Genomic DNA, 22700 nt, shown 5'->3' with positions numbered 1-22700 from the left:
ACACACACACACACACACACACACACATTCAATGTATCTTTGTTAATGTAAAGATGTAAAGAGCAAGTTTTGACAAAGAAGAAGAGCAGGTGGAACAAGAAAGATGATCTTCTGCCTTGTCCAACACTGTAGAATAAGAGCAATGCTGCTAAACAATTTCACACCTTCAAAATGAATGGGCTTACATTATTTTTTTTTCAGTGCTGCCAAGGTCAGATAAACTTGCCTATTAGAAGAAAACTTCATCTCCTCTACTCATCTGGCAAATCAGACGTCACAGGCGAGTGGATGTATGTGCTGGTTTTGTTGATAACACCGTATTAAGTGGAGGGGACGTGTCAGCTGCAGGAGTGGGCTTAATCCAATCAGCAGAGTAATTAAAAACACACAGCACAGCAGCCTTCATGGCTGATGGCTGCACTGTCAGAGCCGAAATTCAGCATTTAGCACGGAGAGAGGAGAGCAGTAGTCATGCCTGGTCAGAGCGATGGCCACCACAGCTGCTGAGCAATTACAACCCTGATCTACAGAATTATTATAGAGGGGTTTAACTTCCTGTAGGCTCTCTGTTTATTGTCCTCATTCCCTTTTCTATTCATATTACGGTATTATCCACGTCCTTCTTAGTGTTTTCATTCACTCTTCATTCTGCCTGTTTTGTTTCCTAATCAGCCCTCTGTTTATAGCATTAGCGCCTATAATTTCCCTTTTTTCATTGTGCTCAGTTTCTCCCTCGTTAATTAACACCATCAACCCCTCCAAAATTAACGTCCCCAGTGTTGCTTGAGCTGCAGCCAGCATGCAGTTGGACAACAAACCACCAGATGTCACCCACGCCTCAGTGCCTTCAATCTGTATTTTTATGAGGCGTAATGAATTTTGGTTTTGGCACAGTGTCACACTGGTGCTTGGTGCATAACAGCACAAGGATTTTTTTTTTTTAAAGAGATGAACCTAAAGTCAATTTTGCACACATTAAAGCAGCAGAGATGCAGCAGCAGCAACAGGATGCTCTTCCTCTGATGATGCATTACTGGAGCACATTGTACGTCCCTCGCTCCACGCTTGGTGCAGTTTTATCTGGTTGAACCGGTGACTTGGCCATCCTTCTTTCAGCCTCCGAGGGGCCACTCTCCATCCTGTGTGTGCAGCCGAGCGTGAATCTGCAGCTCGGGGATTGCTCGGGATGTGTGACAGGCTGCCTAGGAGAGGGGTAATTCCGAAAGGGTCAGTTGAAGTAATAGGGTAATCTATTATACAGTCCAACTCTTTCTTCCTCCTCCCCTCCTCCTCCTCCTTCCCTCCTCCTCCTCCCCCCCCCTTCTCTCAGTCTTACGGTTTCTCGCTGCCTCTGCCCTTGCATCAGCATTTCGTGAGGACAAATGAGGAGTAGAGTTTAACTATGCACATTCCTGCTGCCCTCCTGCAGAGCCCAGCACTTTCTCAATTAAACTGGAGACCGTCTGCCGCCATGATTCAAAGCCCACCCCCCTGCAGAGCTCACACACACACGCACACATACAGGCTTAAGCAAAAGGGTAGAGGACACATTTTTGTCCCTTTTTTTTCTAAAGTATATTTTCCCGGCTTTGGAAGCCTATACATTTCCCACCATCTTTACTTCATCACACTTCCCCTTTTCCAATCAATCCCTTTTGTTGTAACGATCATTTTTAATCCTGATCATCATCCGTCTTCCTCTTTTCCAAATGTTTTTTCTTGAAAAGTCCACTCATGGTGACGGACCAATTAAAACTTCTCTTTCCTCCACCTTCTGCCTTTTCTTCACCCCCTATCACCCCAATCCCTGACAATTTTCTCTCTCCGTTTTAGTCCCACCTCCCAGAGAGACAGCGAGACAGAGAGAGAGAGAGAGATACAGAGAGAGAGAGAGAAAGAGAGAGAGAGAGCAGCCACATCTCCTCCTCTTCCTCCTCTTCCTCCTCTCAGCTCCCTTCTCTCCCCCCACACGCTCATTCTCTCTTCCCTCGGATGCAGACTGGATGCAGACGGGGGGGATTTCCAGCAGCTTCCTGAGTCTGTCCTCCCTCTCCTCTCCTCCCCTCCTCCTACTCCTACTCCTCTTCCTCCTCCTCTTCCTTCAATAATCCGGACCTTCTTCTCCTCTTCTCCTGCTCTTCATCCTCCAGAATGTGGCACTCGGTGGCTCTACTCCTCTCTGGATTTTTTGCTTTGATTCACGGTGAGCCTGCACGCTTGTCTCTCATTCTCACTCTGTCTTTTTCAGGCTGTCTGTCATTCATTTTTTTAGGAATCAGATTGCAGCGGTGGCACTGTAGTGTCAAAGTGGGATTTTTTATTTTAATAGAAATTTGTGTTTGTGGTTTTCTGTGAATTGTGCAGCAGAAAAAATGTCAAAGTAGAGAAAAAAATGCCAGGAGAAGAAAAGTGAGAATCTGGCTCACCTGTTTGCTTGCTTGTGTACAATTCTGTGATTTTTCACAACTCTTCTTCTCATTCATTTTACTGGATACAAAACACTTGAAGTTGACCCAGAGGTTAGACGCCTCCCTATATATCCATATACATCCATATGTAGATGTTTTAACAGGCTGATTGATTTGTGCAGTGAGGCAGATGACAGAAGAAGAATCCAAGCTTTCACAACAGATCACAGCTTTTTTCTTTTCCTCACTCCCAGAGCCTCTTCTGATCCAAATCTGCATGCATGTTAGGGGATCTCACCCCACAGAAAACTGATCAATCGAATCGCACATATGGATCGCCTCGTCCGTCTTGACTCCATGTTGTGTTGTGATGTGATGCTGCTGCTGATGCCGATGGAGCTCTGGGCAGCAGAAGTCAGAGCTAAATGTGAAGGCGGACAGTGGATGACAGAGCAAAGACAACTTTCCCTACAGGCAGAGACAGTAGAATCCCTTTCTTCTTGTTTGTTTTCATAAGACTTTAAAAGAAAAAAAAAGTCTAGAAAATAAGAGATAAGAGGACGGATAAGGCAAAAGTTTCAGACCGGATTGCTGCAAACTCCCTGAACTCAGATTCAGAAGTCAGAAAATAAGAACTCCTCCACATTTTATGAAAACAACTCATCCACACCATGTTCAGCAGCTTCTTTCCAGAGCGTTATTTATGTTGCATAACATCCAACTGAATGAAATCTTCAAATTGCGTCCCTAAAGCAACAACCAGAGAAATCCTACATATTTGAAAGTCAGTTCCCTTTATGTCTGCCTGGCTTAAATAGAAGGATGAAACAAGTTTAACACAAAAAATAATGAGTTTGGATAAGGCCTGACTGATTAACTAACGCATAGAAGAAGCAGCTCTGACCTTCACATTTCAAACTGCTCTGACATTTGTGGTATACAGTCAAGTCTGCTGACACTTATTTGTTTCTCTATCCAACACGTTACATGGAGTCCCTCTGAGCATTTAATACAGCCCTAATATACTCTCATTAGTGCCAGTTATATCTCTTATGGTCTAATTAGATAGCTGTTTGTTTGTCTGAGTGCACTCTCAGAATACTTCTCCTGTTTATAGATTTCTTTCTGTATATTTTAATATCAATGTAAAAGACTCTGACTGAGTTCGACCTCTCCCGAATAATTCATCAGCAAAGGTTAGACCATAAGAGTCAAGATTAGTGTTAAAAAATTTTTTTTTTATTTCTGCTGATTTCATCATTAAATCTTCTTACATTTACATTTTTCTTGTGGATGTATTGATGTATAAGAAAGTTCAGTTCCTGAGGGTTTACATATTCAGCGTTCATTTCTGCCTGACTCAGACTTTAACATCTCTCATGTAGTGAGATTTTTATTGGAGGTTTTCCTCTGACGTATGAGCATGATATACATTATAAGGTATTTGTTTCCAGGCTCCAGGCCGGATGAAAATGAAATCTAAGACAAAGGAGACACAAGGCAAAGACTGAAAATGCGTCAGAGGTGGTTTTAGAAGTTAAAAAAATGTGAGTGTTCTTACTGAAATGCTGTAATGCCATGCACTGTAAGTTTCAGCTGTGTAATTAGAAACACTGACATGCATAGAATCAGAATCAGAATCAGAAATCAGAAATACTTTATTAAATCAGAAATCAGAAATACTTTCAGAAATTCTGTTGTTACAGTTTCTCCAAAATATACAATATAGCAGTAGAAATATAGTAATAAAAATAACAATCAAATAGAATAGGAATGTAAGTAAGATTTCAATAATAGGTACAATAAATATTTACACGAATAAGAGTCAGATGAAAGAGGATGAAAGAGGATGATAGAGGACTAAATGTAAGCTTGTTTACCTCTGAATCCGTCACAGCACAAACAGACTCAGCCCATCTCTTTGTATTTGAGGTTAAAGGTCATCACTTTGTGGAGCTGCTCGTTTCTCACAGGTCAACTTGTAACTACTGTTGTTGTGCCTCTCTAAGTGTCACTGCAGGGTCCTCACCAGAGGAACCTGCTGAAGAACCTCCTGAAGGACTACAACCGGATGGAGCGGCCAGTGGGCAATGACTCCCACCCTCTCACCGTGGTCTTCTCCCTCAGTTTGATACAGATCATGGACGTGGTGAGTGTTTCTTAAACCACAATGTTCAACATCTACAAGTTAAAATTGTAAGAGTCATTATTTAATGACACATTGATAAAAAAAAAGCGTCTGCAGCCCCTAGTGTGTTTGTTAATTGGTTTTATAGAAATGATCATTTGGTGTTTAATACATTTTTCTGTATATGCCTGAAACCATGATTTTGTACTTCATTATGAAACAGACAAAAATTAATCACCTCAATAGGACACACAAAAGCAAACAGGACCATCAGTACAAAGACTGATTATTTTGATATAGTCATTTTTGAATGTGTTTAACCTGCCAGGGGGGGTGACAGATAAAGGGATTTACAGCACACTGCAGAGACAGCCTTTGTTTACAATATCCAGTTATCCACTAACATTCTCAGTAAGGGATGAGTTGGCTGCCAAAACACAGCAGGATGACATTTTTGTTAGAAAAGCTGCGTATACGTGCGCGGGACTGGATCAGCAAAGAGATACAAGGCGCCGCTTTGAAGGGTGCTGAAAACTGACACAATCCTAAAGTTCCTCAGAGGAGCTTTAATATTGGTAATAAAAGAGACATCCTTTTCAGCTTTGAGAATTTATATGACATGGATGTAAAAAAATGTAACAATTTAAATCTCTTAACAGGGATGCAAAATAAGATTTAACACGCTGCCTTGCAAGTTTGCAGAGAGAACAATTTGTGACGAAAAGAGACATGTATTGTTTTTTGTCTTAATGTTTTGCAGGATGAGAAGAACCAGGTCCTCACCACTAACATATGGCTACGGATGGTAAGGACATCAGAGAGAAACATGTGTCGAGAAGCCTTTCATTTGAACTTCCTTATGCAGCCGATAACACTTTCTCACAGTTTCTCACCTTGAAAAATGCAAATCTATGGCAATTCCTTGTAGTTTTTGGTGTTGACTGTAAATACCTGTGAGCATCCGTTCACTAGCAAGGACCACGCCACAACAATATTAGTTTGAACATTTAATGTGAATTGTAAGATATATTGACAGATGTATGTGTATGAGAGGGGTGTAGGTGTGAGATGGCCGTCGTCTTTCAGGCCGGTTGATCGGGCGAGGGAGAGACTCAGAGTTGGGGTTGCGTCTCGGTTATGGATCCACCCGAACTGATTACGGACCCAGACTGTGGGAGGGAAGGGAAGATCTAAAGTGAACATCAGAGGGGTCTGTCTGTGTAGACCAGTGGGATTAAGACTGTATCTGTGTGTGTGTGTGTGTGTGTGTGTGTGTGTGTGTGTGGTGTGTGTGTGTGTGTGTGTGTGTGTGTGTGTGTGTGTGTGTGTGTGTGTGTGTGTGTGTTTAAGAGTTGGTTCGACCACTACCTCCAGTGGAACCAGAGCGAACATCCCGGCGTAAAAAACCTCCGCTTCACCACCGATCAGGTGTGGACGCCGGACATCCTGCTGTACAACAGGTAAAACACGCACAAACACCTGAACACACACACCTGAACACACACACCCCCTGCATTCACATTACATTCCAACAAGTAGTGTCACTCCCCCTTCTGTCCTTCCTCAGTGCAGATGATGACTTTGACTCCACCTTTAAGACCAACGTGCTGGTGAACTCCAGTGGCTACGCCGAGTATCTGCCTCCAGGTGACTCTCTTCTCCTTCATGCCCTCGTTTTTTTCATCCCTCGCTCCCCCTTCCTATCACTCGCCCTCGCTCCCCACGGTGCAGCATCTCATTCTGCAGTCTCTGCACGTCGCCCTTGTTTGTACATTGACATTAATATTTTATTAGTATAAAACAGGATCCCTGGTTACTCACTGGTTACAGATTCCCAGCGATACCTATAAATAGCAAGACCTGTGCAAGCCTGTGAAAGTCGAATCCCCTGTGTTTCCACATGTCTTTTTGTAGTCGTCTCTTTATACGTCAGATTTTTGCAGATTGAGATGAAAACCCTGATGCCAGTGGGGGGGTTGAGTCGAGGAAAAGCTAACCCTATCAATTCCCTCTCAGTGGCCATGTTTATTAATAGGGCTCTGCTGAATGTAAATACAGCTCCTTAATGCTGCAATCTGGATACATTCCAATTAGGGAGAATATAAAAAAAGACAGTGCCGAGGAGGAGAGGGTTTTAACACAGGGAATAATGAGGAAGAAAGCAGGAGAGTTGGCGTTCAGAAAAAAAGTTGAAGAATGAGCAGCAAACCAGCTTTTTTTTCTGCCTCCCTCGCACATGCCAGGTTGCAGTTCCAGTGGTCTTTTTTTTCTTCTTCCTGTTACTGTCAGTAAATAAAAGGCAACAGGTCTGTGGGTGGCAGGATGCTTTGACACACAGTGAATAATTCAAAAGGTGGAGGATGCCAGGTGTCTGCTGCTGCACACCACTGTTTGAAGAACGCCTCCTGTAGCTGCAGAAGCCGTTCTGTTGTGATGTTTGGGTCTTTTGGTAAAACAAGAGATACGGTGTAACAGGTGTTTGAGGTCATATCTCGATTTGGTAACATTTGCAAACAGTGGATGGTGTCTGCGGGGTTGTAATGCCGTCTTGGAATTGGTTCTCCAAATGATGGAGTTTTATGTTCGTAAATATGCTTCAAGAGCGCGAGAGAGAGGGAGAGAGGGAGGGATATTGTGGAAAGATCCAAGTGTCTTGTTTGTAAGCGTTTTTTCAAGGATATCTGTGAAAAGCAGATTGCATGAATGTACACAGATCAGTGGACTGCGAAGAAACCGCTTTCACACTATCAGCCTCAATGAGTCACTCAGGAGCTCATAATGGTTGTAATTATAAAGACATCATCCCCATGAGGCAAAGGAAACCCTTTATATAAGCTTGGTGACAGTAACTTTATCTGAGAGGGCAGGGAGTGTTTCAAAAAATGTATTTCTTCAACTTAACTTGGCGTCATTCCTCTGCTTTGAGTCCAACCTGCTAACCTCTTTTCTCTTCTTCTCCTGCGCTCTGAAGGCTGATTTGCATGTCGGTGACCTCATAATGAAAGTCTTTGAGGGCTGTAAGGCTTCATTGATATTTCGCTTCTGTGTGCGTCCGAAACGTCTCGACAGACTTGATTCGTTTATTTCAGTAATTACTTTGAGGGCCAGAGTTTGTTAGAGTCCACTGTGAGGTTCATTGTGACTCTCAGTCGGGGAGGAGGAGGAGGATGATGTCTGCTGCATGTGTGTCTTCATGTGTTTTTTTGTTTTTTTTGTGCTTGCCTATGCGTGCATTTATTTCGCATAACAAAAGTGTTATTCTGATTAGGACACGGTGCACAATCTCATTTTCAGTGTCACTGTTGACGATTTCCTTCTACTGCTAAACCAACAAGGCGGACAGCATCTACTTCTTACAGAAAAAGATGATTTGCCGTTTTTTAAAACATATCTTTGATGGGACTTTCTTTCTAATCTAGTGTTACTCTGCAGACTCACTTTCAGAAACAGTAAACTGCCTGTAGACTTGCACAATGTTCATGAAAATCCAATTTCAGTGTGCGCTCCTTTTTTTTTGGAATGCAGTGTTGTGTATAAAAAATATACCTTTGCTGAGTTAAGAAGTCAGTCTCTAAGGCTGCAAAGATATGAAGTGAATGAAAGATTCTTTGTGACAGGCAGCTTATTATTCAGCGCAGGATTTCTGCACATCACAAGTGGTCCCTCTGATACATCCTTTCATTGTCACCTCTGTGCGGGGGGCCGCGGGGGGCTTCAGGGGGGGTCAATGTTGTCGTTTAATCAATTGATTGTGGAGCTTTGACTTCTCGGCCTCTTTGTTCTTTTGTCTGTCTTTGTCTCTCTGTCAGGAATTTTTATGAGTACATGCAACGTGGACGTGCGCTGGTTCCCCTTCGACATCCAGAGGTGTGAGCTGAAGTTCGGCTCCTGGACGTATGACGGCTGGCTGCTGGACCTTCAGATGAACGATGCCGACATCTCGGGCTACATGCCCAACGGAGAGTGGGACCTGATCGGTGATTAAAGGGGGAAAAAACATCTAAAGCATCCAGCATGCAGAGCAGCTGAGTCACTCTCTCTTTTCTGTTGCTGTTCTTTGAAGGTGTTCCGGGCGCGAGAAACGAGGCCTTCTATGACTGTTGTAAAGAGCCGTACCCGGATGTGACATTTGTTGTGACGATCCGGAGGCGGACGCTCTACTATGCCCTGAACCTGCTCATTCCCTGCGTGCTGCTGTCTTCCATGACTCTGCTCATCTTTGTGCTGCCAGCTGACTCTGGGGAGAAGATCTCGCTGGGTAAGTGAATTTAAAAAAGAGCGGTGATGGAGGTAATAGTTGGACAAGAAGCAGTTTCAGGCGGTGCAAAAAGACATACCGGTTTGAAGCGGGCTGTTTAGTTTTTTTGACTCAGATCTTGGCACAAAAAACACAGAGCCATGGAGGCCATGGAATGTGAGCCTCAGTGGACGTTAATCAAGATGAAACATGATGCACAATCTTGAAGTCTATCTCCCCTTCATCATCATTAATGTGCTCAGTCAATTGTTTCTCAGTTCCCAATATTAAGTACATTTGTTGGTCTTCTGACCTCCGAGTCACCTTAGATTTGAGTTATGCCAAACATTATCATCATCTTTTAAAAAAAATGAAAATACTATACCTAATCCTCAAGGTGCCAAATATTAACACATTACAAGTTTGACCAACCATTGGCCTGTTTAAGAGGAAAACAAACACAGCGTTGGACCACGAGACGGAAGGATCATTACCGGTTGAGATCCCCGCACCCGAGGCCGCGTGGCCCCTCGGTGCTGGCGGCGGATCGTCACTCAGACAAAACTCTCCCTCTTAGCCACAGGTCAAATCTGACCTGTGGCTAATTTCAGAATCAGAATCAGAATCAGAATCAGGGTTTATTTACACATACAAGGAATTTGACTTGGTGTATTGGTGCTAAACAATTAACAAGGAAATAAAGCTGAACTAGCAACAACTTAAATAATACAGTAGAAGAAGCTATTACAATATATAAAATAGAATTTAAAAATGTAAAATATAAAATATAAAAAATACAAAATGTACAAAAGGAATTCCCGCATGTCGTTCCCCACTCTCTCTCTCTCTCTGATTTCTGACTCTATCCACTGTCCTATCTCTCCATTAAAGGCACAAGAGTCCCCCAAAAGAATCTTTAAAAAAAAGTTTCGGGGGCACACAGCTCAGGACACCGACCTGTCACTGAGAGTGAATGCAGCCTTAATTATTTTAATAATGGTATCATCACAAGTTAAATGATAAATGGACTTGAGCTTGTAGAGCACTTTTCTAGTCTTCAAAAGCTCTTTTACACCGCAGGTCACACCCATCCATTCACACACTGATGGTAGAGGTTACTATGTAAAGTGACCATCAGAAGTAAATGATCTCATTCATACACACTCACATGCCGCCGGCAAAGCAGTAGGAGCAAATTGGGGTTAAGTGCCCAAGGAGAATCGAACCCCCGACCTTCCTGTTAGGAGACTATCGACTCCACCAGCTTAGCCAACAAACACATCCCCTGTACAGTTGTAAACATAATAAGCTTTAAGCTGCAGCAAGAACATTTCATTTTGTGTCGGTCTCAGTGGCCCTCTTACACAAGGCAATACATCCTACATGCATAAGTAATGTTCTGTAACAGTAAATAAAGGCACTTCCAGTGTGTGAAGTGTAAATCACATTTTATACAGACCATATGGCAGCAGTCACAGACATTAAATATACCTATGTAGAAATAATCAATCTTCTTCCAGATGGTCTGTAGCTCATACAGAGGCGTGAGTAATTTCAGCCTGTTTCATTACCAACTCTCAAGATGTGTTTTAAAAGACTCTCACCATTCTTTTGACTAGGCAGTAAACATGTTTTTCTGCTGTTCTGAATTTTAATGTAGGAGTCTTTGGGGGATTGAGGCTTTTAAAGAAACTGCAGTTTAAGTCTGACAGCTCTTGTTGGATATAAATGTTTTTTCAGATCTGGAGTTTGGAGTCTTTGACCTTTTGACCTCACCCTTATGATTCACACGAGAGGTTTGGGGAGTAATGAGAATATCTTGACCCCCTATCAGAGGTGGATGCTGGGTTGGTTCTGGGGCTGACAGTGCAGATACAGGACAGCTCTGTGACTGACTGAGCAGAGGGAGAGAGGGGGAATGTTGCAGCTTAAATAGACTGCATAACTTGGAGGCTGCATGTGGTGGTGATTGTGGAGAATGAGAAATGTCAGGTGTGTAAAGGGGGGAAGCCCGGATTAACTTCCTGAACTAGCTTATTTTTTTTGCTAGTTCGCATGTACTTTTTTTCCCTCACACACCAACTTCAAAAGTGTAAGGGGAATAAACGTGATGGATGAGCGACATGTCTCCATGAAGGAGTGTCACTAAAGACAAAGAAGTGTTATGAAAGAAGCAGGAGGAGAAGGTGTGGAGCTGAGAGGGATTAAATAAAGAGATGATGAATGTGAGCAGGAGGAGCGGAGACGGATGGGTGAGGGAAGAGTGAAGTGAAAAGGAAGATCAGACAGGAGAAGAATCCAAGAGGGATGCGAGAGGAGGACAGGAAAGAGACAGAGGACGGATGAAGAGGGAAAGATGGGAGTCGATCAAATCAGACGATGATAGGCTGGAAGCCGTGCTGCGAGCTAACAGCAGCTGCAAACAGATTATAATGTCTGTTTTAGGCTGTTTAGAGCACAAGATGGGTAATGTTGTCCTCATCAGGATTGTTAGGACTACTACACAGATTGAAGAAGATTCTGGAGACATCGAAAAATACTTACCACATCTATATTTAAAGACAGGCGTGTCGAAGAAATGTGTCCATCAAAACTGTAAGCAAACCCCTGCACACTCTCTAACTGGCAAGAATACATTTATTCCCAATATTTTAGGTACTAGACTTCATCAGGCAAAACAAACAGTTTCCTTTTGCTTCGTATTTGTGAATAGAAGATCTTTGGTTTAAGACTTTTGGTTGTACAAAAATTAAGATAAAAAGTGTAAGCTTATTTGACTAAAAGCCTTTTTTACAGACAAAACAATTAATAAATTAATCAAGAAAATCAACAGCAGGTAAGTATAGAAAATCTTTTACTGCAGCCATATTTTAAACCTTACATGACTGCATTTTGATTTGTACTGTAAGAGTCTGAATTGTCACTTAAAACACCCAAAACGGAGATCAATGTGACTCACTGTGGAAGTGGGAGGGGACTCTGATGAACGCAGCGACAGCTTTGTCAAAGCATATCCTTAATCTCCAATACAGGATGCATTACGCAGCATTTCTCATATGCAAAGCCTTTTACACACGACCAATTAACCTATTGATGTAATTAAGGCTAGTGAATTGATTGCAGGGAGAGAGAGCTTACACACTGCCTTCCAGGAAAAGACTCTGTCACTGCTCTGAAGGAGGAGACGCGGGGACAAAGTGGCCGGGCTTTCAGGGTCAGAGGTAGACGGCTTTTAAACAGAATAAGTGCCCCATTTCTGAGAACAATGACAACATAAAGAGGCCTTTTTTTAATTTTCTTAATATCCTTAAAGGGTGTACATAATTTATCTCTAGACCCAAGAGTTTTAATTGAATGCTTCTGAGTTATGCCAGCAAAGCACTCCTTTATTCTGTCTGTGTGGACTAATGAAGATGGAGATGATCTTCAGAGCAGTATGGGCTGTGTGTGTGTGTGTGTGTGTGTGTGTGTGTGTGTGTGTGTGTGTGTGTGTGTGTGTGTTGCTGATGGCTATAGTTTCTGTGCAGAAGTGCTTTTTTTTGCTGTATGGTTACAGAATGTCAAGATGTAATTCACTGTATGAGCATTCGCTGGTCATTTACATAAATCCAACCTGAGTGTGACCATTTATAAAAAATAAAAAAAACACACTGATGTGAAAGAAGTAAAGAGAAGGTACGAGTTCTCAGGCAGGGAACAAGATGAACCCGATGGAGTTCTTCTATCTGAGTATCTGTCTTATCTGCAGGCATCACAGTGTTGCTGTCTCTCACCGTCTTCATGTTGCTGGTTGCAGAGATCATGCCGGCCACATCTGACTCCGTCCCTCTCATAGGTACGTGTTCACATGGTTCCTAATGAGCAGGTTATGTAACTGGAATTATGTCAAACACTTTAATCAATGTAAGAACTTTGAATAATTGTCAATATGAAGTCAAGAGGTTTTTCTTTTTTTCATGGTTTCCATTTGGCATTTACAATCAATATTTGGTCTTGTGTTACATTTTTCAGTTGGTCCCAGGATGTTTGACCCAGCTAGTGGTCGAAGCAGGATTATTCACATCTCTCTGGAGAACCTGAACATGTGTTCCATATTCTATGTCAATGGTTACTCAACTTAAAAACTGCTAATATAGACCTCATGATGCCACAATAAAAAAAACGTCAGGGGATCAGCAAAGTCATTAGAATTCATCCTCATGGACCATGAATGTCTGTAAAAAAATCTGCTGCACATTCATCTCATAGTGTAGATATTTCTCTCTGAAGTCTTAAAGCGACAGACTTCTCCTGGCTCAAACTCCCTAGTGCGTAAAGAAATCTTGTCCACTAACTATAAAAAGAATCTGGATGTGTAGACACTACACAAAAGACAACACATTGCTACACAAATGGTAGAACTGCAAATTCCCCCAAAAAACCTCAGTGGAGCCTGATCTATTTTAGCCATCTGTTTCCCTTAAAACTTAATTGGCTAAATTGATTGCGGGCGCCCTGCCGGAAATTATGTTTGCTGGGCTCAAATTTGAAGTCAGACTCAGTTGCGTGGCCATCTTTGCCTAAAGACACAAATTCTGGTCATTAAAATGTATAAATAAAAGAGCGGGTTCATAATCATCACAGAGCTGCCTTCAGCATTTTTTTTTTTTTGAATAATTATCTCCCCTGATGCTGTTCAAATCTGTGTAATGCATCAGAAATCACAATGCAGCTACTAGCAGGAGGTCACAGATCCGAGACATTTCACAAATTCTTGGTATTCTTCAGCATTATTGGCTTTTCTCTCTTTTGAAGGACCGTCTTGCTGAAATGAAATGATCTCCCACGGATACTGGTGAATCACACAAGTGTTCTTTAAGATAACCTTGTAGAGAATAGAGGTGAAGAGTGGGGAATGGTGTGTGCCAGTGAAAAGATTTCAAAATGATTCATAACACTGCTGTGTTCTCTCCTCCACCCAGGTCAGTACTTTGCCAGTATAATGATCATCGTGGGGATGTCAGTCATCGCCACAGTCATCGTTCTGCAGTATCATCACCACGATCCAAATGGAGGAAACATGCCCAAATGGGTGAGGCTGAGCTCCAACTCTTCATTCTAACCTCTGGTGCATTATAGATACATACATCATGCTTTCCCGCGTGTAATGCCCGGTTAACTGCTGGTCGCCCTGTTTCATATTTGATCTACTACTTTAAGGATATCAGCATTAGATCCACTCCCTCTTCTGCTCTGCCGTTTGAAGAGTCAGAATCAGAATCAGATTTATTGTCCAGGTATGCTTACACACACAAGGAATTTAACTTTGGTGAACTGTGCTCTCTTATGTACAGGTACAACATTAAATATCAACAATAAACACAATAAGAAAAGACTAATATTTACAAGATTAAATATGAAACAGTGCAGTGGTGAATAGTGCAAAAAATGCTGAAGTAACATGATAAGTAAAATGCAGTTACGTGACAGATGAGTCAATTAAGATGTCATTACAGTATTTACATAAATAAGTATGCGTATGTTGATCATTTAAATTAAATAATATATATATACATATATGTATATTCACACATTTCATTCATCTGTTCCTCTACCTGTGCTCCTGCATGTCAGCTCCCTCTCTCTCTTCATTCTCTGACTTCCTTAGCTATGACTCATCGAGGCGGTGTCAGTCTGCCTCGGCACTGACTCCAACAGGAGAGTGTTTCAAAGAGCTCTGGATGTGTGGGCGGATTTGATTTTTGACTCCCTCGTCTTATGTTCCTTGACTTCTGTTTCATGCTTAAAAAAAAGCACCAGGACCTTTTAAGAAAAGTTTTTTTTTCTTCTCTAAAGTGAATATATATGAAATAGTAAAATGTGAAAAAAGGGGTCTCAAATAGTCTCATGAAATATAAAGATTATGCACAGTTGGTTTAGAGAATAACTGGTCTTGCTGCGTGGGAGGATTCTCTTCTTTTTGTGAAATGTAAATAAAACAAATGAGTAAAATTGGCAGGTCTACATTTATCAATACATTTAAATATATCTTGGCTGCATAAGAGCGCAGGTGCTCTTTGTATTGATACATGACAAGGATGCTCTGTTGATGAATGGCCTCTTCATACACTCGATGGCCAATTACCAAGATAATTGATGTGGTTCAGATGAGTGCAGCGAAACAGTAGAGATCATAATTGGAGCGAGGGACAAACACAGCATCACCAGCATTAACAACAACAAGCTCTTTTACCTGGCCGATTAACAAACACTCTGAGGAGACTGATTGAGCGGTCATCTGGATATTAGCCTCTCGTTAGGTACCAGACACCCATCTGGATGCTGTTAGGCCAGTTTGCCCTTTCAAGGGACATGTAGTCTTTTCCCCTGAAGTGGACAAGGAGACAAGGAGACAAGGAGAGCAACAGGGAGAACAGAGCAGAAGAAAACAAGATTTGAATTTGTAAACAGCAGCTTCATTTTCTCTTTATCTTAAATCTGCACTTTACTGAAGCATTCCTGCATGCTCATTATCGTATACCGTAAAGAGACCGTAATCTTACAGTCAATCTCAGTGACTCCACTGTCTGAAGCTAATGCTGTCTTTTTAAGTGTCCTCTCTGCTGGAAATTCATTTAAAGCTCCAAAACCTTCTCTGCCTGAGGCGCTTAAACCGAGCCTCCCGGAGGAATCTCAAACTTCTACTTGCACAAGTGCAGCTGAAAAATAAAAGAAGACGCGAGGTTGGAAACAGCAGTAACGTCAATCTGACAATGAAATGTTCAGCGAGCTTAACCAGCATCATGTGAAGGTCAAAATATGTGGGTGGCTCTTAATGCTTTGAAGCAACTTGTGATTTCCATTGCTTCTTGGTTCATTTTCTGCTTTTACCCAGAACTTTGATTTTTACAAATATTTGTGTCTCTCTCTCTCGTACAGGTTCAGCTGGTTTTGCTGCAGTGGGTGGCCTGGTTTCTGCGCATGAAGCGACCAGGAGAGAACGACGACCCGGAGCGCCCCCCATGCGCCCCCCACTTGCGGCGCTGCTCATCGGGCTCCCAGAGCGGCAGCATCCCGAACCCTCCAGATCCCACCCTCCACCCGCTGCACCCACAGAACCTGGGTCCCCTACAGACGGGGCCCCTCCATGCCGGGCACCCTCACCTCCACGCCCAGTCGAGCGCCAACAACAACGGGAACCTTCTCTACATGGGCTTCCAGAGCATGGACGACCCGTCGATGCTCTCCGAGGCTCTCCAGAGGAATAACCTCTCCTCAGGGCGAGGAGCAGGAAGCCCGCCCCCCCACCTCTCGTCTCAGTTCTGCAGCTCCCCGCCGCCTCCTACACCCAATATGGATACTGTAGGCTGCCCCAGCACGGTGTCCAGTGGAGGCGGCTTTGGAGGGGGACCAGGGGGGCTCGGAGTCTGCTCGTCCGCAGGGATCGGAGACCCCCAGCTGCAGGCCATCTTGGAGGAGGTGCGTTACATGGCGGACCGTTTCCGGGAGCAGGACGAGACTGAAAGCATGGCCGACCAGTGGAAATTTGCGGGCGCTGTAATCGACCGTCTGTGTCTGGTAGCGTTCAGCGTTTTCAACATCATATGCACCATCTCCATCCTCATGTCTGCTCCAAACTTTGTGGAGGCTATGTCAAAAGACTTTGTCTGAAAAGAAATCAGGAAAGAAAAAAAATAAAAGAGCAGAAAGCGCAAAGGGAAGGATGAAGGGAATGAAATTTAGGATGAAGGATGGAGTGGGCCTGGATCCAAGGGAAAACAATTTCCAGTGGACTGTTGGTGCTGTGATTTGCGATCGGGAGAGAACTGGAAAAAAAATACGAATGGTTTTCTTTGCAATACATTCTGTTTTGTAAGTGAAATAAAAGCAGAAAAACGGATGAGGAAGGGGATACAAAGTGAACTGAAAATGAGATTAAGGTGAGTAGGGTGCTTTATCAGAATGTTGACAAGGTGGAATGGCTTTTTGTTGTTTACTCAGAGACTTTCCCCCCCGAAATTAGGGGAACGATAAGTTCTAAAAGGAAAAATCAAGAAAAGACTATCAGTGTAATGAAACTTCTGGTAAGAAAGATCCTAAAGCAAGGGAGAGTAAGAGAATAAGAGATAGAAAGAGACAGGCGTTAGATAGGGCTAGATAAATAAGACAGACATTTGGCTGTTTTATTTTCTCAAGCAGGGAAGGCAGTCCTTCACTCCCACATGTCGAGAAAAGACTGCATCATTTAAAGTGATGTGAGGAGGAGAGCCTGGGCAGAAAAGAAAGAGACTTTTACAAGGACAGAAGACAAAGGGCGGCTCAGAAGGAATGACTCTTCATCCCTCTTGACAATGTTTAAAGTTGTGAACTGGGATATTAAAAAAAGCCGACTGAAGATCAGGAACGCTGCAGGAGAGAGGAAAAGGATCTCATCTCTCATTCTATCACATTCATCTAATGACCGTCAAATTGAAAAGACCTTGGATAATCTTTAAGACTAATCAGCTTTTAAAAGATGAAGTCCTCCTCTGCTCACACACCACTTTAAATGTCCCAGGCCTTATCTCTTTCAGATGATTGCCAATCTGCAACAATCAGCAGAGATCAAAAGCTGCACAGTGTGCTGTGCTTATCACCACGAGAAACTGAATTTACTGGTCATCAACGATGCAAAGGCCAGAAGCTGCAACCACAGTGAAGGCTTGAACCAATTATTACTCATTGAACGGTTACCTAAATGTATCCAGCAGGTCCTGAGAGACCTAAAGATCTCACTGGATTTCATACTTAAGGTTTAAACACTGAAATGGGGCGTGTTTAATAGAACATGAGCGGCACAAAAAAGGGAGGAGATCATTAAAAAAAAGAATCTGGATGGAGAAGCAAAATCCCATCAAAGTGCTGTCTGTTTTTAAGAGTGATTTCACATCTTAAATGAAGCACTAGACTTCAATAGAGCTGTTTTTCCCTGGGTGTGACCTCAGTCTCTAATGGGCTGATTTAGAAGGTTTACATTTATAGTTTAAACTTCATCAGAAGAGTGTCTGAACAAAAATGGAAACCACTTAGTCAAATTGGTCTTAATTAATTTGGGTTTGGTTGAATTGAACTCAGACAACATAAACAGCTGTCTTGTGTCTCTGCTGCAGGTCCAATGAATGCATGGTTAGCCCAGCTTAGCTCGACCAAAATGTGTCAAATTTAAATCCTCAAATGTCCTGCAGGATGATTGTCCCACCGTAACAAATTCAAGTTGTATTGCAAATAAGCCATTAGCGATCAACAGAGATCGGCTTACTGTTCACAACCTTTACGGTGAAGAGCTTCTGAGTTCTGCCTGAGATCTATGCAGTAGTCTTATAGCACTCTTTACATTTTCCACACTGAGGCACTGGTATAGCTGAGTTGGTAGAGTAGGTGCCCCATGATTGCAGGTACAACGCCTGATCCTGACATTCTTTAGTGCATGTCATCCTCGACTTCCTGTCTCTCTAAAGCTGCTCTATCAAAATAAAGCCCCAAAAAAACAATCCTTAAAAAAAGTCCACATTGTGTTCATCATATTTACATGGCAGGCTTTGCTGATTGATCTCAGATGCTGGCATGATGTCATACACACTATACAAAACTCTTGTCATTGATCAGTTATTGTAAAGACAATAGAATGTAGAATCTGCAGGGATATTGGGACATTATTCAAGTTCAAACAATGTATTTTATTGTCTGTACAGTTAGACAACAGTTAGCATTAGCATTTCGCCACACTTCATGCTGTAGCTAACAGACTCTCCGTTTGAAGTGAATAGATTATAACACTATAAGAGCGATCCACCTGCCTACCCTGAGCATGACGTCCCAGGACAATGACACATTTTACAACAAGTCTACATCTTTATAGCTCCATATAGAGTGAATTAATAAGTATACAGTCAAATAGTTAAAAACTAAGGAAGTGATTTGGACACAGTAAGGTGATCACAGAAAGATGAGTCATTCAAAATACCTATAAGCAACAGAATGCAGCAGGAAAGTGTACCCTTCACATTTTTTTCTCAGTATAAACGCTGAGTCTCTCTGTGCTTCACAGCTAGCGTCACACTCTCTTCAGAATTCAGAACCATGTGGTAACAGCTTCTGGGCATGGCTAGTGACAGTGAAAATAAAGAAATATCAGGAGAAAAACAGTCCTTCCGATGTGATTTTCTGCAGGCTATTTGGAAAACAGTACCCTTAGTTAGATTGTTGTGTACGTCTTACACAGCCCACATGAGTCTTTTTGTCATAGAAAACAAAACTGGAGAGAAACATGACTGTATTGTGCACCTCTATAGTGAGTTTCTTTGCATTTTTGTGGCAGATAAAAGTAAGATACTTATTTAACCATGCATTCAATCTGTAAGCAGAGACAAACAGATGTTAGTCCTCAGTATGCCTGACTGTATGAGGAGAAAATACTAAAAACCTAACAACAGAGAACAGGATAAGGCTGGATTTAATCTTTATTTTTTACATTGTCTGCAAATCCCATGAAAAAAAAAGCAAAACCTATGATGTGAAGTTTTTCAGTCCTTTTCTACACTGTATGTGGAACACATTCAAATACCCATGTGTTCCCGATAAAGACATTATCCTTATAATTGGGCTAGAAATACATGTTTAAAAAAACACAGCTGGACATTGCCTGGATTTGTAGTTCATGACAAACATTTGAAAACATAGTATTTGAGACCAGTTTCAGGTGTGGATTAAAACATGTATGGTGATTTACCAAGGTTGTTTTTTTTTTTTACAAACAAGAGTTCCCATTTTAATGTTATCATGAACAGTAACAATTTGGCTCATGCAAGTTTATAGTTTTTGAAAATGACTCCATGTTGATAGGGCAGTGATGTGAGACTGTGCATATTAACACACAGACAGATCTCACTCCTCTTCTGTCATCTGCTCTTTATCGTTTTTAAAAATTCTTACTGCTAAGTGTCATATCAGCCTCTAGCTCTTTCCTCCAGCCTCAAGCTAGCACCTACATGTTGGAAAGGATATGTTTGGACATAAACTTTGCTTTGTCTGAGGATGTTTATGTGGGAGGTTTTAAAGTCAGGGTTCACCTCGCCATGTGCGAACAAGCTACAAAAACAGGTTTCTCCAGAACACTGCTTTAATAAGGCACCATATACTGTTGGTGCATTCTGAGCCAGAGACGACAGTGTTTGGTTTATTGAACTACAAACTATCTAGAGCCTTTTCTCCCTTTGTGTTGACTTAAGATTATGATCTGCCTGACCTTCGTCCAGCACATTTACAGTGCAGAGTAGAAACGACTAAAGCACATGAAGAAGACGTGTTAGGGTTCTGATTGAGGAGAAATTCTTGTTTGATCAATATACATGTTGTTGTGATCTTCATGGGATTTGATGACAATTACAAAATTCAAACAACTGGTAGCTTAATTCATTCAACATATAAAGAGTCAATAGGACTGAACACATGTTTCCTGATCTAGTGTCTCTACACATTTTATTTCTCACTGTGAACTTGTCCATTAAATCTAGAGACAACTGTACGATTCATCTCCTTACCTCTCTTCATCTTCTGTCTCTTCCTTTCTTTAATGTCAACTCTCCTGACAGGTGGAAAGTAAACTTTCCTCCCCGGGTGTTTTGCCGAAGGATGTTCTCCTTCCAGCACACATACTGACACACAAAAACACTCCCATCTGTACAGAGCATTTCTCATCCTGAAAATAAAGGACTCTCCCTTTTTTTATATACAACCTTTGGTCTGCACACTATCTCTCTCTCTCTCTCTCTCTCTGTGTTGTCTGGTCTGACACCCAAAAAGAAGAAAAAAAATGACAGAGCGAGGGGATCAGAGAGGAGGAGGGAAAGTGCTGACGCGCAGTGGGAGCTGGACAGGGCCTTAATTGATCACTCGTTCAGGAAGGAGAGAAGAGGGAGGGATGGGGAGATGGGATGGATTTGGAGAAAGAGGAGGGGGGAAGTTAATGGAGGAAAGAGGGGGGCATACTGGGTAATTCATCGGATTTATGAGGGACAGAGTCGGGGAGAGGTGGGGGCTCAGACTCAAGAAGTATAACTCAGTCACAAGCATCAAATGAAAGGTTGCTGCAGTTTATCACATCACAAGGAAAATATACACTCCACAAATAAACAGAAATTAGAGACATATTTTCATGAAAGTCCATCAAGCATGGAGGATGTGTGTGGCCTTCGCTGTCACCCGAGTCAGTATGTCAGACCGAGCAAAGAGTCAGGGGTGTATTTATAGTATAAGCCGGTCCTCATTCAGCCCAGGCAAAGGCTCCCTGTTAACTCTCTTTCTCTCTGAAGGATGAAAAATGTGCAGCGCTAGCAATCTAGCAGCACTTAGATTTACTGTGTTCACTCAGATGGAATAAAAGAAGAGCGAGAACGTGTGTGTGTGTGTGTGAGAGTGTGTGTTGTTGTCCATGGGGAGATAAGCTCCTGGGTTTGCGTATGCATACAATCAATCAGTTGTTTTGGTTTGTTTTCTTTCACAATCCCAATTTAGTAAGAGCGCGCCGACCTGAAGGCCTTTAGATATTTTACCTCATGGCGTCACTGGAGGAGGATTAGGCCGCACACAGCTCCATGAGTGTGTAGAGGAGGCGGCTATATGTAATGCAATAAAGATGCAATCAATGCAAGAATACAAAATGAAGCAGAAACAAGACTTAGACAGAAATATGTGGAATGAAAACACAGTCAATGATCATGTACATGGCACAGTTGAAGAACATACTATTTACAACTATGTTGAAACATATTGAGATGCACACCTCTTTTCTTTTAGGGTCCCAGTGTGCACTGCTGCATGATCACATCCCAACATCTTGCGGCTGAGGCAGATCAATGTCTTTTAATTACCAAGGGCCCAAAGCGCTGGTCGATACAGCTGACGAGAAGCAGAGAGAGAGAGAGAGAGAGAGAGAGGATGAGAGATACAGAATGGGGGGCTAACAGAAAGAGAGAGAGAGAGAGAGAGGTAGAGAGAGAGAGAGAGAGAGAGAGAGAGAGAGAGAGAGAGAGAGAGAGAGAGAGAGAGAGAGGTACAGCGAGAGAGGGATGCTCCAGACTGTGATTGATGCTCCCTCCTCCCCAGGATCCTCCCTACAGATGTGTCGTTAGGCTTGATTAATCCTGCCCAGCCACATTCAGTCACTTTACAGACCGCTGTTTAACCAAGGCCGGCCATCGCGGTCACGAGGTTAAGTGGACACAGGGCGTCCGCCCTAAGAAACAAAAGGCCTCTTAACCAATAAGTCAAAGGGTGGCTGATGCTCTCTGAAGTGCTGGCTGCTTGCCTGTTATCCTCTGATCATGATTGGAATTAGTTTTAATTTCTTACCTTACTCGGAGAAGGATGAAATGGATTCAGTATGCCAAGTTAGGGTTCATAAAACTGAATTTATTCACAGATTTCAACTCAGGGATCAGCAAGTATTGGCAAAGGTTTAAAAGTTACTCTGGTCTTTTCAACAGGGGTACTCCACTCCTCTTTATATTTTGCTGTCATAAAATTGAGTAAGATGATCCATGTCTGTTATGATAAGGCGTTAGGAGGATTCACTTCAGGGTCTTTAGCGGTAGGAGTGGTTAGTAGGAGGAGAAGCAGGGTCAGTACTGATGACACACCTGAGGGGGTGTGTGGTGGCTCTGTCTCTGTAACCTTCATTAACAGCACCTGCGGAGGAGCTGGTGGAAATTGGTTTCAAGTCGAAGAGACGCCACAAGGACGCAGACACCTGAGAGAGTGAATCTGAAGTAACGTTAGTTTTTTTCTTCTTACTGTCTATTATTGCTTTGAATGTATGTGTGTGTGAGAGAGAGTGTGTATGCGTGTGTGTCATATGTCCCTGTTTGATTTTGACCTGATCTGGGTGGGCTTGTTGGAGGAGGGAGGGGAG

At 42.5% G+C, this 22700-nt stretch overlaps 1 protein-coding gene across 3 annotated transcripts; it reads left to right on the top strand.

The window, feature by feature from the left end:
* Positions 1–1755: 1755 nt before the first annotated feature.
* Positions 1756–20525, top strand: chrna11 (cholinergic receptor, nicotinic, alpha 11). 3 transcript variants are annotated; one of them, XR_010664798.1, is made up of 11 exons: positions 1756–2203; positions 4418–4557; positions 5297–5341; positions 5887–5996; positions 6104–6183; positions 8346–8513; positions 8600–8794; positions 12522–12608; positions 13735–13844; positions 15692–16692; positions 20383–20525. XR_010664798.1 is itself a non-coding variant. In XM_020640223.3 (10 exons), the coding sequence occupies exons 1-10, from the start codon at positions 2152–2154 to the stop codon at positions 16421–16423; spliced, it is 1719 nt and encodes a 572-aa protein (XP_020495879.2). In that variant the 5' UTR covers positions 1756–2151; the 3' UTR covers positions 16424–20525. The 3 variants fall into 3 exon arrangements, 2 of the variants coding, with proteins under 2 accessions (XP_020495879.2, XP_065804557.1); XM_020640223.3 differs by having other exon boundaries at positions 15692–20525; XM_065948485.1 differs by lacking the exon at positions 1756–2203 and adding an exon at positions 2224–3955 and having other exon boundaries at positions 15692–20525.
* Positions 20526–22700: the final 2175 nt, after the last annotated feature.

This window comes from Labrus bergylta, chromosome 19 (assembly GCF_963930695.1).
Source record: "Labrus bergylta chromosome 19, fLabBer1.1, whole genome shotgun sequence".
Taxonomy (NCBI): Eukaryota; Metazoa; Chordata; class Actinopteri; order Labriformes; family Labridae; genus Labrus; species Labrus bergylta.
The sequence above is the reverse complement of the archived record's forward strand: the minus strand, read 5'-3'. Positions and strand labels throughout refer to the sequence as shown.